Source organism: Lontra canadensis, unplaced genomic scaffold (genome assembly GCF_010015895.1).
Source record: "Lontra canadensis isolate GAN:19392208 unplaced genomic scaffold, GSC_riverotter_1.0 scaffold38, whole genome shotgun sequence".
Taxonomy (NCBI): domain Eukaryota; kingdom Metazoa; phylum Chordata; class Mammalia; order Carnivora; family Mustelidae; genus Lontra; species Lontra canadensis.
In genome coordinates, this window is record NW_022631032.1 from 3,550,016 (window position 1) to 3,565,490 (window position 15,475).

At 38.8% G+C, this 15,475-nt stretch overlaps 1 protein-coding gene across 14 annotated transcripts in view; it reads left to right on the plus strand.

Moving 5' to 3' along the window:
• Window positions 1-882: 882 nt before the first annotated feature.
• LRCH3 (leucine rich repeats and calponin homology domain containing 3) overlaps window positions 883-15,475 on the plus strand; it is a 136,688-nt gene continuing 122,095 nt past the window's right edge. For 6 of the 14 annotated variants that reach the window (XM_032869414.1, XM_032869417.1, XM_032869416.1 and 3 more), the window contains exon 1: window positions 884-1,188. In XM_032869414.1, the coding sequence (XP_032725305.1) occupies window positions 927-1,188 (262 nt within the window). In that variant the 5' untranslated portion in view covers window positions 884-926. Of the gene's footprint in view, window positions 1,189-15,475 lie in introns of all 14 variants that reach the window. The other 8 variants (XM_032869422.1, XM_032869418.1, XM_032869420.1 and 5 more) reach the window with 3 other exon arrangements.

Sequence of the window (15,475 nt, forward strand, 5' to 3'; positions counted from 1 at the left end):
AAAAAAAAAAAAAAAAAAAAAAAAAAAAAAAAAAAAAAAAAAAAAAACGTGCTAGAGACTGGTTGCAATGTAAATGAGACCTAACTGGTTTAAAGTGAAGTTTCCAGTTTTTCAGTTAAGTGATTTTGGTGTTTTTTTTTTTTAAATCATCATTTCTTCCATTCTATTTCTAATTCCCACGTTTAGATTATAGTCATATTTTCTTTTCCTCAATTTTGGTTCCATACAAAAATTTTAGACTTTAATGCTGTTCATCCTGATTTGTTCAACAATAAAATCTCGCCTAAAGGACAAATACTATTTAAAATGTTTGTTTTATTTTTGTTAAGTTTTTGTTGTTGTTGTTGTTGTTGTTGTTTTTTAAGGGAGGGAGTACCCAAAACATTTATATAACCCTTTCAAATGAGGATCATGAGTTTGGTAGCCAGGTTAGCACTTACTTTTACCTCTGACAATAATAGTTAATAAATCCACGTCTCCATCTAGATCACTTGGCGTGTAGAAGGACAGCAGTTGGGAAAACGTTTTATATGTCGCGTCCCAGGGTTCCCTCTCAATGCGTATGTTTCTGGTAGCAGCAGTGTTGAGAAGCTTTAATTTAATGCTTAATCTAACCCTCCCGTATTGCGGGAGGAAAGCAGAGAAGTTTCTGTGAGGAGCGTTTTCTAAAAGATATTTTCGTAGAGGCATGGTAAAAATGCTACCGGGAGTCTAGAGGAGGGGGCTGCTCCAGACATGTGAGTTGCGTTTTAATTTCCCTTGAAAACCTCGCTGTAGGCGGAGGCAAGTGCCTGGACGTGCGGAGGGGCGCTGCAGCCCTGCCCATCAAGAGAACCGTCCGGGGTCTGTTTGCCCCTTTCCCCGCCCACCCATCAGTTCTGGCAGCGCATGCGCTGAGCCGTGGGCTGGAGAGTTGTCGGCTGGAAATGGCGGCCGCGGGCTTGGTTGCTGTGGCCACGGCCCCAGAGTACTCTGGCCCAGTAGCATCGGGAGGTAACCTCTCCGGTGTTAACTGCGGCCCAAGCTCCGGGACAGGCCCTGGTCCTGGCCCGGGTTCGTGGAGCCGCTCCCTCGATCGAGCGCTGGAGGAGGCAGCAGTGACCGGGGTGCTGAGTCTGAGCGGCCGGAAACTGAGGGAGTTTCCCCGGGGAGCGGCCAACCACGACCTGACGGACACCACCCGGGCGGGTGAGTGGGGCATGGGGCATCCCTGCCGACGTGGGGTCTGGGGCGCGGCGGGAGGCCGCCCCAGACGGTGGCAGGACTCGGAGGTAGTTAGAGCAACCGGTGCTATAGCGCCTGCTTGGGACCCGGATAACGGGGAGAAGCAGACTGCCCAAACCCGGCCAGCCCCCCCCCCCCCCGGGCCTGCGGGCCAGACCCCGAGCCTGAGGCGAGGCGGCGGACTGCAGCATCTCTCGGGGAAGAGGAACATAGGGATAGAGGACTACTGTTTTATTCTCCTAGAAAATTAACTTCTGCTGCTGCTTGAGGTAGACCCTTGCCCCGCCCCGGTTTCTGCAGGCCCTTTCAGATTTGGGATTGTTATCTCTCTTAATAGAGCAGAGCAGCGTTGGTTACTGCGTTGTCGGGGAAGCATTGATCTGAGCACTGACGTTTCTTTGAGAGTTGTTTTTAATGTGAACCCTAGGCTGTAACTTTTCTTTCTCTACCTTTATCTATTTGGCTTAGGAGAGTTACTTGTGAAAATAACTTCAGACTCCCATTACTTTTCTACCCCCTCATGCCTCCCAGAAAAGTTGAGGGAAGAAAAGACACATATATTGTTTACCGTGTCTGTATTTAATGCTTTTAAAAATAAACATTATTTTGTTTTTTACATGTTTTGAACACAGGAAGGATAATAAGGAATTGGGTATTATTTGATTTTCTTAGTTGTAGAGAACAATGTCTGGTGACTGAGGCATTCAACGTAATGTTTTTCTTGTGTTTAAAATATAGCTTCCTTAGGGAGTAGATTAAAAACCGAGTCTATTCATGTTTAACACAAAGGAGGGGAAAAAATCCCTTATACAGGTTTGTATAGTATGATGTACCTAAGTATTTGATTTTGATATAGTGTTTTTTTTGATATAGTGAAAGAATGTGTAGTACTTTATGTTTTACATTTATTCCATTTTACTTTATTTTAGAAATTTAAAATTTAGAGAAAATTTAATATAAATTTAAATAAAATTTAAGATAAAATTTAAAAATTTATTTTAAAATTTGATTCAATAATTTTCTTTGTGCACTCGTTAAAGATTGATGAGTATTGCATATGATTCACTCGTGTTAAAAAAAAATAAACGGAACCGTTAAACTACTTCAAGAAACTTCTTTCTAGAGAAACTTTCACTCTAGTGTAAAATGGAAGAAATTAAATGTCTAATTATTTAATCTCTTTCTGGAAACAGTTGTGCCGAAGATAGTTTGTATTTTTAGCGAATGTTACAGAAATTAAACTTTCTTGCTAAGGTAAATATGAACAGCCATGTGCCTTTTGCATATGTTCTGATAGACAACATCTAAAATTGTCAGTCATACCCAGATTTCCTGATTCTGTTCAGGAGATGGTTATATGGCATATGACTGTTCAGGAGATGGGTAATATAGTGATTTTATATTGGTGTGAGTCATTTCAGTATTACTACATTAAGCCTGAAGCTAAAGAACAAGTTGATTACAGGAGTTTATCTGGTTCATTATCTCACCTGCTTTTAAAGAGTTCTAGGACTAACATGTTTTGCTTTGAAGAAATATTTTATTAACAAAGAAAATCCAAAGCTATTTATGAAGAAAAATAACTAATCCCAATAAATTTTTCCCTTACTGTGCTCTGAATTATTATTTTTTTAATTTTAATTTTAATTTTAATTTATTTATTTGAGAGAGAGGGAGAGCATGAGAGGGGAAAGGTCAGAGGGAGAATCCCATTCCCCGCTGAGCAGGGAGCTGGATTCGAGACTGGATCCTGGGAGAAGCCCGTTCCCCTCTGAGCAGGGGGCTGGATTCGAGAACTGGATCCTGGGACTCCAGGATCATGACCTGAGCAGAAGGCAGTTGTTTAACCAACTGAGCCACTCAGGTGCCCCAAATTATTTTATTTTTAAAATTTTTTATTTTTTATTTTTTATTTATTTTTAAGATTTTATTTATTCATTTGACAGACAGAGATCACAAGTAGGCAGAGAGGCAGGCAGAGAGAGAGGGAGAAGCAGGCTCCCCGCTGAGCAGAGAGCCCAATGCGGGGCTCGATCCCAGGACCCTGAGATCATGACCTGAGCCGAAGAAAGTGGCTCAACCCACTGAGCCACCCAGGCGCCCCTAAAATTTTTTATTTTTTATTTTTGGAGAGGGAGAGGGAGAGAGAACATCTTAAGCAGGGTCCACATCCAGTATGGAGCTGACAGGCTTGATCTCAACAACCCTGAGATCATGACCTGAGCCAAAATCAATAATTGGTTGCTTAACTGACTGAGTAATCCAGGTGCCCCTTAAATGTTTTAATTTTAAATAATCTCTACACCCAGTGTGGCCTTAACTCACAATGTTAAGATCGAGTCACATGCCAGCCAGATGTCCCTTTGAATTATTTTAAACAGATAATTTAATGTGGATATCATCATTTATTGAGTATACACTGTTTGCTCTTCATTGTTAGGTGTTTTAAAATACATTGCCTTGTTAAATGCTCAAAACAACCAATGGACTAAGCATTATTATCCCCAATTTACATATGAAGAGGCACTGGGAATTTACAGATGAGGAATCCCGCAGAGTAAGTCTTGTAACTAGTAGTAGTGGTAGAATTTCAGCCCATATCCATCTAACTCTTTTCTGTCTGCTGTACCATACAACCTCCCTGTGTGCACGTAGATATTACTGTTGCTGTTTAGGGTTTGGAGATGTTAGATAATTTGCTTGAAGACCTGTAGTTAAAGGCCAGGAGAGGCAGTATTAGCCAGGATTTGATCCTAGTGTGAGGTAACTCCAAAACCATAGTGTACCTGTAGTATTAGGTACTTTGATGAATTCAGATATAACTTATGTTAGCTAAAATGTTTTGTTTACATTCTTTAAAATTTAAAGCCAGGAAAATTATTTGAATATTCTATCTATATATAAATATATATATATATATATATGTAGATACAGGTATAGGTAAATATTATAATATCTAGTATTAATATAGATAGTATAATATCTATAATTATAATATATATTTATATATAATGTATGTATCTGATATATATGTATAATATATAGATACAGATATATATCAAAGTTGCCATGCAGTCTGTTCTCTCATAATGTATAGACTGTATCTGGTAGACCTGCTGTCCTTCAAGAGTTTACATTCTAAGAAAACAGCATATATTAGCCATACCATTTATAACTTGACATGATTAGAATTCATCAGGAACATTTTCTTGAGGTTTTTCACTCTTGTTTGTTAAAAAAAATAGCTGTTTAGGAAAAGGGAAATATTTATTTGGGAATAGGTAACTTGATCCATTGGATAAGGAAAAATCTTGGAGATCACCGAAGATTTTTTAGGGCAGAAGGGATGTAGCTTAGATTTGGATAGGCAGGAATAAGAAGGAAAGCCATTGCAGGCAGTGGTGGACAACATGCAAAATAAATCCTGGAGTATATGGCACATAAGTTAATTTTGCCAGTCCATTATGCATTCCCCTTTCATTTGATAGCAATACTCCAGTTTTCCTAGGAAATCACCCCTCTCAGTTTTTATGGGTGCCCTGCCCTAACACAAAGGTGTGTACATGACTGAGGCAGGCCTCACCAGTCAATGTAGGCCATCCTTCTGGCCATAGTGATTGTTCAGAGATGGGCACATTTCCAGTCACTACACATGTCTGTTAATTGTGAATTTTTTTTTTTTTTTTAAAGATTTTATTTATTCATTTGACAGACAGAAATCACAAGTAGGCAGAGAGGCAGGCAGAGAGAGAAGGGGAAGCAGGCTCCCTGCTGAGCAGAGAGCCCGATGCGGGACTCGATCCCAGGACCCCGAGATCATGACCTGAGCCGAAGGCAGAGGCTTAACCCACTGAGCCACCCAGGCGTCCCGTTAATTGTGAATTTTTTATTGAAACTATTGAGAAAGAGGCATGCTTTGGACTCTGCAGTTGCTGAGAGAATACAGTGTAAGCCTGGAACTTAGAAGGCAGAGCCAAAAGATGGAAAGAATGAGACCAAGTTCTGATGATAATGTTTGAATCTTTGGATCAATAGCCAGGCCTTAAGTTAGCGCTGTCCTTGAGCTTTCAAATTATGTAAACTAATAAATTCCCTTTTCTGCTTAATTTGAGCAGAATTTTTTGATACAAAATCAAGAGTCCTGACTGATACTGTGAGACTGCTCTTGATAATATTGTGGTCAGGCCAGTTTGGTCAGAATAAATGGTTGGATTCGAGAGTGTATGAGCTACTTTCTGTATGTGTGGAAGCTAAATTGAGGATAGGTTTATTGGGATTGAGATAGGGAGACTAATCAATATTCATTCGTTGAACAAACATTTGCTAAGGAATTTGGCAGGTGCAGATACACAAAAAAGATCAACACTTTCTGCCCTCAGTGAACTCAAGGGATCTAATGGAGGAATAAGTAAATAAATGTAAAGATTATGTGACTCGTCTAGTAACAGCAAAACTTTTATGTGTAAGGCATTGTACTAGCTAATATAAAGGAAAAATAAGAAGAGGCTTTAACCTATAAGAATTAAGAAATCTAGTAATCTAGTTGGGTGGCTGCAATAATAATTAAATCTTTGAAGGAATGAAAAATAGAGATTGTATTGGAAAATGAAAATATACAAACGCTGATTGAATTTATTTTTTTTAAATGATAGAATGCATCAAAAATGACTGAGTTGTTAAATCTGGAGAACTAGGAAGATGGTGATGCTATTGATAATAAAGGCTAATATTTATTGAGCTGTTAGCATATTTCAGGTGTTGTTCTAAACTGTATATATAAAATGTGCGCATACAACAACAATATGAGTTGTAAGTACTATTTTCAACCCCATTTTACATAAAAAAATGGAGACTTGACATTAATTTGATCAAAGTTACACAGCTAATAAGTGACAAAACTGGAATTCATATTCAGATACATCTAATCCTAAAACTTGGTTTTTGATCACTAAGCCATACTGACAAAGAAGTTTGCTACACAGAATTTCTTTTTTTGTTTGACACCTTTATTTTTATTTTTTAAAGATTTTTATTTATTTATTTGACAGAGATCACAAGTAGGCAGAGAGGCAGGCAGAGAGAGAGGAAGAAGCAGGCTCCCTGCTGAGCAGAGAGCCTGATGTGGGGCTCAATCCCAGGACCCTGAAATCATGACCTGAGCCAAAGGCAGAAGCTTTAACCCATGAGCCACCCAGGCGCCCCTGTTTTACACCTTTAAAGGGGTTGGTAGCATATCTAGTTAGTTCTGTGCAATGAATAGAAATGTACATCTGGAGCTTTTTTAAAAAAATCTTTAAGTAAACTCTGCCCAATGTGGGGCTTGAACTCATAACCCCAAGAAAATCACATGCTCTACCAAAGGAGCCAACCAGGTGCCCCTAAATCTGGAGCCTTAAGAGTGAGGTCCTGGCTACCCCATACATTTCAGAGACTCCTAATGAAGAGTTTATGAGATTCTTGGAGAAAGAGTATGGAGAATGGAAAAGTTGGTCACTCTTCAGTCATGGGATACACCAGCATTTAAAAAGGCAAGAAATAGAATCTGCCTGAGAAAAAAAAAAAAAAAAAAAAAACAGAAATAAAGTGCCATAACTAGGCCTTTACTAGAATTCAAAGACGACTAAAGCTGAAGGAACCATAATAACCATTTAAGTTATTTTACAAACGAGAAGCATCTCAGAGGTTAAATGATGTTTTTAAGATTATATAGTGACATGGTGCTATTTCACAGAAGGCAAAAAGTGGTCATTGTTGAAGCTGTGAAAAATCTCTTCTGAGTAGAAGACAGAAAACAAGAAATTAAGGACTCAGCTTTGGGGAGCAGCCTGTAGTGGAAAGCAGGAGGGAGAGACTAAGATTACACCACAAAAGAAAACAAATTTTAGATGTAGTGGGCAAGCCAAGATAATGCAGTGTTACTTATGCCACAAGAATTGAGACTTTTAAGAAATGGATGCTTATTTCCTAGGTAAAGAAGAATGAGGATTGTTAAAAGACCATTTACTTTTTCAGGAAGCAGCCTATAATTTTTCAAGGTGGTAATCTGTAAAATTAGGTTTCATTAGTTTTTGAAATACGCACTGGAGTGTAGGTCTTTTTCTTTTTCTTTTTTTTTTAAGATTTTATTTATTTATTAGACAGAGATCACAAGTAGGCAGAGAGCAGGCAGAGAGAGGGGGGGAAAGCAGGCTCCCTGCTGAGCAGAGACACCCCCCCACAAGGCGGTCATGGGATCATGACCTGAGCCGAAGGCAGAGGCTTTAACCCACTGAGCCACCAAGGCGCCCCTGGAGTGTAGGTCTTAAGTGGAAATCATTTTGCTCTTGGATTCTTACATATATTTTTTATCAACCACAATATGTACTATGAATTTTTCTGGAGTAGTGCTATTCAGTTGGGTAGCTACTAGCTATAGGTGGTTATTAAAATTAAAATAAAGTTAAAAATTTAGGGGTGCCTGAGTGGCTCAGTCAGTTAAGCGTCTGCCTTCAGTGCAGGTCATGATCCTAGGGTCCTGGGATTGAGCCCCACATCAGGCTCCTTGCTCAGCGGGGAGTCTCCTTCTCCCTCTCGCTCCGCCTGCTGTTCTCTGCCCTTGGGCCCTTTATCTCTCTCTCTCTGTTGAATAGATAGATAAAATCTTTAAAAAAAAAAAAAGGTTAAAAATTTAAATTTGGTTCCTCTGTCACACTAGCCACATTTCAAGTGCTTAGTAGCCACGTGTATCATTGAACACAGCACATTAGACAGATCCACTTCCTGTCATATTGGACAGCACAGACAGTAGAACCTTTCCATCATTACAGAAAGTTATATTAGACAGTGATGTCGGGGCACTGCTTTGACTGGAATTGAAATTTGTTTTCTGTATCATTTATTTTCTAATCATATTTCTTTTGGCAAAGTTTTTCTATATCCACGAATACAGTAAGACATCCTGGTGTTTAGAGCTAAAAACACTGTGCAGTAATGATGAGAAGGCAGAGGCAAAGAGAGGAGGTGGTAGCAAATGGCATCGAATCATAATTACATGATACTTGAGAGCATCTCAATGTTGGGGGGATATATATCATTTGTTTTTTCAGAAATAAGATCTTATTCATAGAGACTGCCATTTTTAAGCATGTCATTTTTGTTAATAGAGGCATTAATATATATTTGACACATTTGCCACCCACTGAGCGTTAGGTGTTCAAATCGGAAGAATATTCTAAGAGCCTCAGAAATGAAGAAAGAATAGAAAACAGTAAAACTAATTTTATTTGGTTAATGAGACTGGTTCAGTTTAGTAGACTTTGAAAATCATTTCTGATTTTACAGGTTTTACATGTTCATTGTGGTATGAAAAGTTTTAAATAGGACATTAAAGATCATTTTTAATTCCACTTACTAGAGATGAATTTAGTAGTGGACACTGGTTGGAACGCTGCCAAACATTTTCTTCATAAATGTACACATTCTTGAGCATCAGACTCTTAGTCTCAGTTCAATTCATGATCTCCAGGGTCATGGGGTGGAGCCCCGCATTAGGGCTTTGCCCTTGGCAAGGGGGTGCTCATCTTATCCCTCTTCATTCCCCTCTGCCCTTCCCCCTGCTTGTGCTCACTCTTTCTGTCTAGAATAAATAAATAAAATCTTTTTAAAAATGTATATGCATTGTTACTTTTTAAAATATAAAAATGGGATCACAAAAGGCTCTTTTATCATCTTTTTTTACTATATGAGATACAATACCAGAAAATAGAGACCTGTAACATAATTTTTATTTTTAAGATTATTTATTTGTTTGAGAGAGAGAGCATGTGCACACACACAGGAGCAGAGGGAGGGGCAGAGAGAGAGAGAGAAGAAATCTTGAGCAGACTCTGCCCTGAGCTCCCTGAGTGTGGAGCGGGCAGGGCTAGATCTCGACCCTGGGATCATGACCTGAGCCGAAACTAAGAGTCCCTCACTTAACTGATGGAGCTACCCAGGTGCCCCCAGTACATAATTTTTAATGATAGTACACTGTATGATACGCTGTCATTTAATTTACCCTCTTGATGCACGTTGTGATTATTTTTACATATAACCTTTGTTAAATGTGTTATTCCTGAGAACAGCCTAGTAGGTATATATTTGCATACTTGTCCAATTATTTCTTCAGGATAAATTCCTAGAAATAAAATTGATTGGCTAAAAGGTATGCACAATTTAGGTTTTCTGAAAAATACACATTGTAAAATTGTCTTTCTAGGATTGTTCAGCTTAGATTTGTATCAACAATGCATGAGTTGTCCTTACTTTGCACCCGCTGATCTTCTCATTCCTTTTGATCTGTGTCATTCTGATAGATGAGAGATGATATCTCTTCATTCTTTACTCAGTGCATCTTGAGGAGTGTAGTTTTTTCTACAAGAAGAAAATAAATTCAGGGAGAAAAGATTTACTTTTTCTGTTTCTACCTTGTGTCGTAGAACCAGCTGGTAGCAAAGAATTAGGAGCTCTTTGTGTTTGTATATAACTATATATATTAATTTAACTCTTATAATTGTAATACGTGTTTACTGTAGAAAATCTGATAAAACAATACACAAGGGAGAGAAAGGGAAAGAAGGGAATGGTACTACTGTATGGATAACCACTGTGGACATTTTGACATATTCTTCTAGGCTTTTGTTTGTTTCTTCTTGTAGGGTTTTTGTTTTTTTTTTTTTAATGCATGTACATATATATATTGAAGAAGATGGTATCAGCTTTTTGTAGTTTACTTTTTTCCATCTTATAGCATATTAGAAATACTGTGTCACATCTGTTAATATTTTCTTATTAATAGCTGTGGCGTATTTAATTAAATCTTTGTACTTAGCCAGACCCTTTTTATTGGGCATTTAGGCTATTTCAGATTTTTCATTATTATAAATAACACTATGAACATTTTAAAATATAATTCTTTGCTTATATCTCTTATTATTTCCTTTGGGTTAATTCCTAGAAGTGGAATTGTTCTAACAAATTATATGTAACTTTAAAAACTTAAGCAGTTTACAAACAAATTCAAAAGCAGAAATAGTGTTATTTCTCATAGAAATAGTGTTACATATTGTATGTAGCCTGGATAGGTTTATAGGTCACACACAAAAACCTAGTATTTTTTTCCTAAACATGAAAGTTGGCTTAACTCACATTTCAAACTTGTTTATGCTTAACAGCGATGGTCTCCCATATATCTCTCTCTGTATAAAGATGGGAGTACTTCTAACCTCAGAAAAGGTCTGGTGTACAGAGCTTGAAATTGCCTCACTAGGGAACTTGAAATTCGAAGTCTTTGAATTTTCTTAAGAATTCCACTCCAGGGGCGCCTGGGTGGCTCAGTGAGTTAAAGCCTCTGCCTTCAGCTCAGGTCATGATCCCAGGGTCCTGGGATCTAGCGTTGGGCTCTCTGCTCAGCGGGGAGCCTGCTGCCCCCCGCCCCCCACCCGCCTGCCTCTCTGCCTACTTGGATCTCTGTCTATCAAATAAGTAAATAAATAACTCTTGAAGAATTCCACTCTATATTTTCCCTCCTTCCTTCCTTCCTCCCTCCCTCCCTCTTTTCTTCCTCCCTCCCTCCCTCTCTTTCTTTCTTTCTTTCTGGATTTTATTTATTTATTTATTTGACAGAGAGAGACACAGCAAGAGAAGGAACACAAGCAGAGGGAGTGGGAGAGGATGATGTGGGGCTTGATCCCAGTACCCTTGGGATCATGACCTGAGCCAAAGGCAGATGCTTAACAACTGAGCCACCCAGGTGCTCCTCCACTCTATATTTTCATGCTTGTTTCAATGACAAATCTATGGCTTCAAATTACCAGCCAAAAGGATAAACCAAACCTAGTAAGTTTCTGTGATGTTTATTCTGTTGCTTTTCTGTAGCACTGCCCCCCTTGCCAATTCATATCCCAGTTTCAGAAGCATGGATATAATATTGTATATACTACTATTCTTTGTAACAAAGTTGCTATGAAAATATGCGTATTGAATTGGAATGTGGGATACAGAATACTTCTCAGAAAATAACATTCATATCACTCTTACAACTTAACCTCCATTTGAAATGAGAAATCCTATAGCTCTAATATATTCTCATCCACATGCTTCTTCCTTTCTCTTCTGCCTGACAAGCAGCACAATTCTATATTGTACCAACACAGTAGGGAAGACTGAGGGAACACCTGGTATCTAAGTTGATGACTCGTGGAACCCTTGGTTTCTGCTTAGGTCGTGATCTCAGGGTCACAAGATTGAGCCCTGCATGGAGCTCTGTCCTCAGCATGGAGTCTGCTTGAGATTCCTTCCCTCTTTTTCCCCTTCATCCCCTTCCCCCTGCTCATGCACTTGTGCTCCTTCTCTCTGAAATAAATAAATAAAATCTAAAAAAAAAAAAAAATAATAGGGAAGACTGAGGTAAAAAGACCTGTTATTTATCAACGCACACATGTACACAGGCATGTGTGCTTTATATAGTTAGGCAGAGACCATGGGGAAATCATGGCTGTTAGGTATAAAGGCACCTGAAATAAGACTTGAATTTGTTTCAGGGGGAAATCTGGACTCAATTTTACTGGCATTTTTTAGAAATATGAAGGGTGAATTTTAAGATGGCACCTTCAGATGGGTTCAGAAGATTTGTCTTGGATCAGCACTAAATCAATGTTAAGACTGGAGGAATGGCAGCAATATTGGGGTCAAGGATTTCTTAGGCTCCATTTCTTTTTACTATGGTTGTATTTATGGGCTGGACGGTTAATGTTATCAAATATTATAAAATGAATGAGCATGTTCATTATTTTTTTCAGTTTACTTGTGAAACAGTTCTTCCATTCAAGCTGACAAAAAAAATATGGTAAATATGGTAATTCACACAAAGGAACATTATTTTGAGTTCCTGAAGTAGCCAGCAATATCAAATGCAATGCATCTAATTTTAGAATCATAACTAGTCCTAAAAATTTAAGGTATTTCTTTATTCACTTTTAGCTTTCTTCCTTGCTCTTTTAAATTTCTAGAGTTTTATTTTTCGAAGAAAGTATTTTTTTCCCTCTTTTTTTTTTTTTTTTTTTAAGTAGGTGCCACACCCAGCGTGGAGCAGGTGCTGGGGCTTGATCTCACAATCCTGAGATCAAGACCTGAGTTGAAATTAGGAGTCACATGCTCAACCGACTGAGCCACCCAGGTGTCCCTGAAGAAATTCTTAAGCCATGGATTTTAACTGATTTATTAAACTTATTTCTTGCAAAAACTAAGTAATAGATTTTTTCCATTAAAAACAGGTTTTAAACTTTTTAAAAAAAATTATTTATTTGAGAGAGAGAGAACATGAGCAGGGAGGAGGAGCAGAGCGAGAAGCAGACTCCCCACTGAGTAGGGAGCCCTATGTGGGGCTCCATCCCAGGACTCCAGGATCACAACCTGAGCCAAAGGCAGATACTTAACCAACTGAGTCATCTAGGCACCCCTAAATACAGGTTTTAAAAAAAATGATCTCACATCAGAGAGAGTGAGAAGATAAACCACAGAGTAAGCAAAAGATTTCGAGTAGACACACCAAACAAACGATATCTGGAATATGTATAGAATTTCTGCAAACAAGACAAATCAGTAGAAAATTGAGGAGAGACTTAAACTAGTACTTACTAAAGGGGAATCCTAAATGACTGATAAATATGTGAAAAAGTACTCAACCTCATTTGTAATCAGAGGAATGGAGAATAAGACCAAACTGAGGTACTACTTAAAAAACTGACAATACCAAATACTGGAAATATGTGAAGCATTGGGGACACACATACAAGGCTGATGAGAATGTTAATTGATATGTTGACTTTGGAAAATACTTAGCAAAATTAAAAATACACATACTCAATACCCAGAAGTTCCAGATTCTGAAATGTGTATGTCAAAGAAATTGTGTATAAGTGTACCAGGATATATTAGCTTAAAACAACACCGATTTACTATCTTTCAGTTTATAGATCAGAAGACTGGACTCAGCTGAGTTATCTACTCAGGGTCTCACAAGGCCAAAATCAGTGTGTTGGTCAGTCTGGGGACTTTGGGGAAAGTATTTCTTCCAGCATCCTTCAGGGTTTGGCAGAATTCAGTTCTTCACAGTTATAAAACTGAGGTCTCCATTTTCTTGCTGGTTGTCGGCTTCAGGTCACTCTGGTGTCTTGGAGGCTACCCGCATTCCTTACAGTGGCCCTCTTCACCTTCAAGCCAGCTGTGGTGTGTCAGATTCTCATGCTTAGAATCATTGACTTCTGCTACCAGCCAGAGGGCTTGTGTGATGAGACTGGGTCTAGCCAGATCATCTCTCCTTAGTTTAAGATTTTTTGTTTATTTATTTGACAGACAGATTACAAGTAGGCAGAGAGGCAGGCAGAGAGAGAGAGAGGAGGAGGAGGCAGGCTCCCTGCTGAGCAGAGAGCCTGATGCGGAACTCGATCCCAGGACCCTGAGATCATGACCTGAGCCAAAGGCAGAGGCTTTAACCACTGAGCCACCCAGGCGCGCCCCCCCCCCCTTTTTTTTTAAGATTATCTCTCCTTAGTTTAATTCAAAGTGAACTGATTAGTAACTTTGATTATATCTACAAAATCCCTTCTGCCATGTATGGAACAAAATCAGAGTAAATTTTGTATGTATAGTCCCAGGGATTCGGGCAGGAAATCTTGGAGGACCATTTTAGGATTCTGCCTACCATAGAGAGTTCTGTCTTTTTCTCTTTTTATTGTACAACATGTAGTACAATGTCAGATGCCCTTTGAGAATTTTTTGAGAGGATGAGTGGATGAATTAATGGATAAGTGAGTGAATGAGAAAGTGAAAACAGGAATGATTTAGTCTATTCACTTTCTTAGCTTTGAAAATGACAACTGACTTCTGTGTGACTAGGTTTAGTGGACACCCTTGGGACTTCAGTGATAAAGTAGAATTCACTCAAAACATTCTCAAGGATAATACCAGTGAATATATTTCCCTTTGATGTCAAAAAGTCAAGCATTCAGACCCTCTTTAATTGGTGTCATAGAGGGTAAGAGAGATGGTGCATGTGCTAGAAGTCAGTCTCTTGGGGTGCCTGGGTGACTCAGCAGTTAAGCATCTAGCTCTTGATTTCAGCTTGGTTCATGATATCAGGAGCCTGGTCTTATCCATTTTTAGTCTATTTGTGTGTATGGTGTAAGGAAATGGTCCAGTTTCATTCTTCTGCATGTGGCTGTCCAGTTTTCCCAACACCATTTGTTGAAGAGACTTTTTTCCATTGGGTGTTCTTTCCTGCTTTGTCAAAGATTAGTTGACCATATCAATTATCATATGGTTTCACTTATATGTGGAGCATAAGGAATAACATGGAGGACATTAGGTGAAGGAAAGGAAAAGTGAATTGGGAAAACCAGAGGCGGAGACGAAGCATGAGAGACTGTGGACTCTGAGAAACAAACTGAGGGTTTTGGAAGGGTGGGGGGGTGGAGGGATGGGTGAGCCTGGTGGTAGTTATTACGGAGGGCACGTATTGCATGGAGCACTGGGTGTGGTACATAAACAATGAATCTTGGAATACTGAAAAAAATAAAATTAAGATGTTAAAAAAAATTAGTAAGCCATAGATTTGAGGGTCTATTTCTGGGATCTCTGTTCTGTTTCATTGATCTATGTGTCTGTTTTTGTGCCAGTACCATACTGTCTTGATGATTACAGCTTTGTAATAGGGCTTGAAGTCCAGAATTGTGATGCCACCAGCTTTGTTTTTCTGTTTCCTTTGCCTATTTTTGATCAGATTATTTGTTTTTTCGGCGTTGAGTTGTATAATTTCTTTAAATATTTTGGATTTTAACCCCTTACCAGATATATCGTTTGTGAATATTTTCCATCCAATAGGTTGCCTTTTTATTTTGTTGGTGGTTTCCTTGGCTGTGCAAAATCTTTTTATTTTGGTGTAGTCCTTGTAGTTGATTTTTGGTTTTATTTCCCTTGTCTGAGGAGACATCTGTAAATATGTTGCTAAGGCCAAATGTCCTGGAGATTACTGCCTGTGTTTTCTTGTAGGAGTTTTATACTTTCAGGTCTTAAACAAGTTGGGGGAAATCAGAGGGGGAGACAAACCATGAGAGACTGTGGACTCTGAGAAACAAACTGAGGCTTTTGGAGGGGGGAGGAGTAGGGGGTTGGGTGAGTCTGGTGATGGGTATTAAGGAGGGCACGTATTGCATGGAGCACTGTGTGTGGTGCA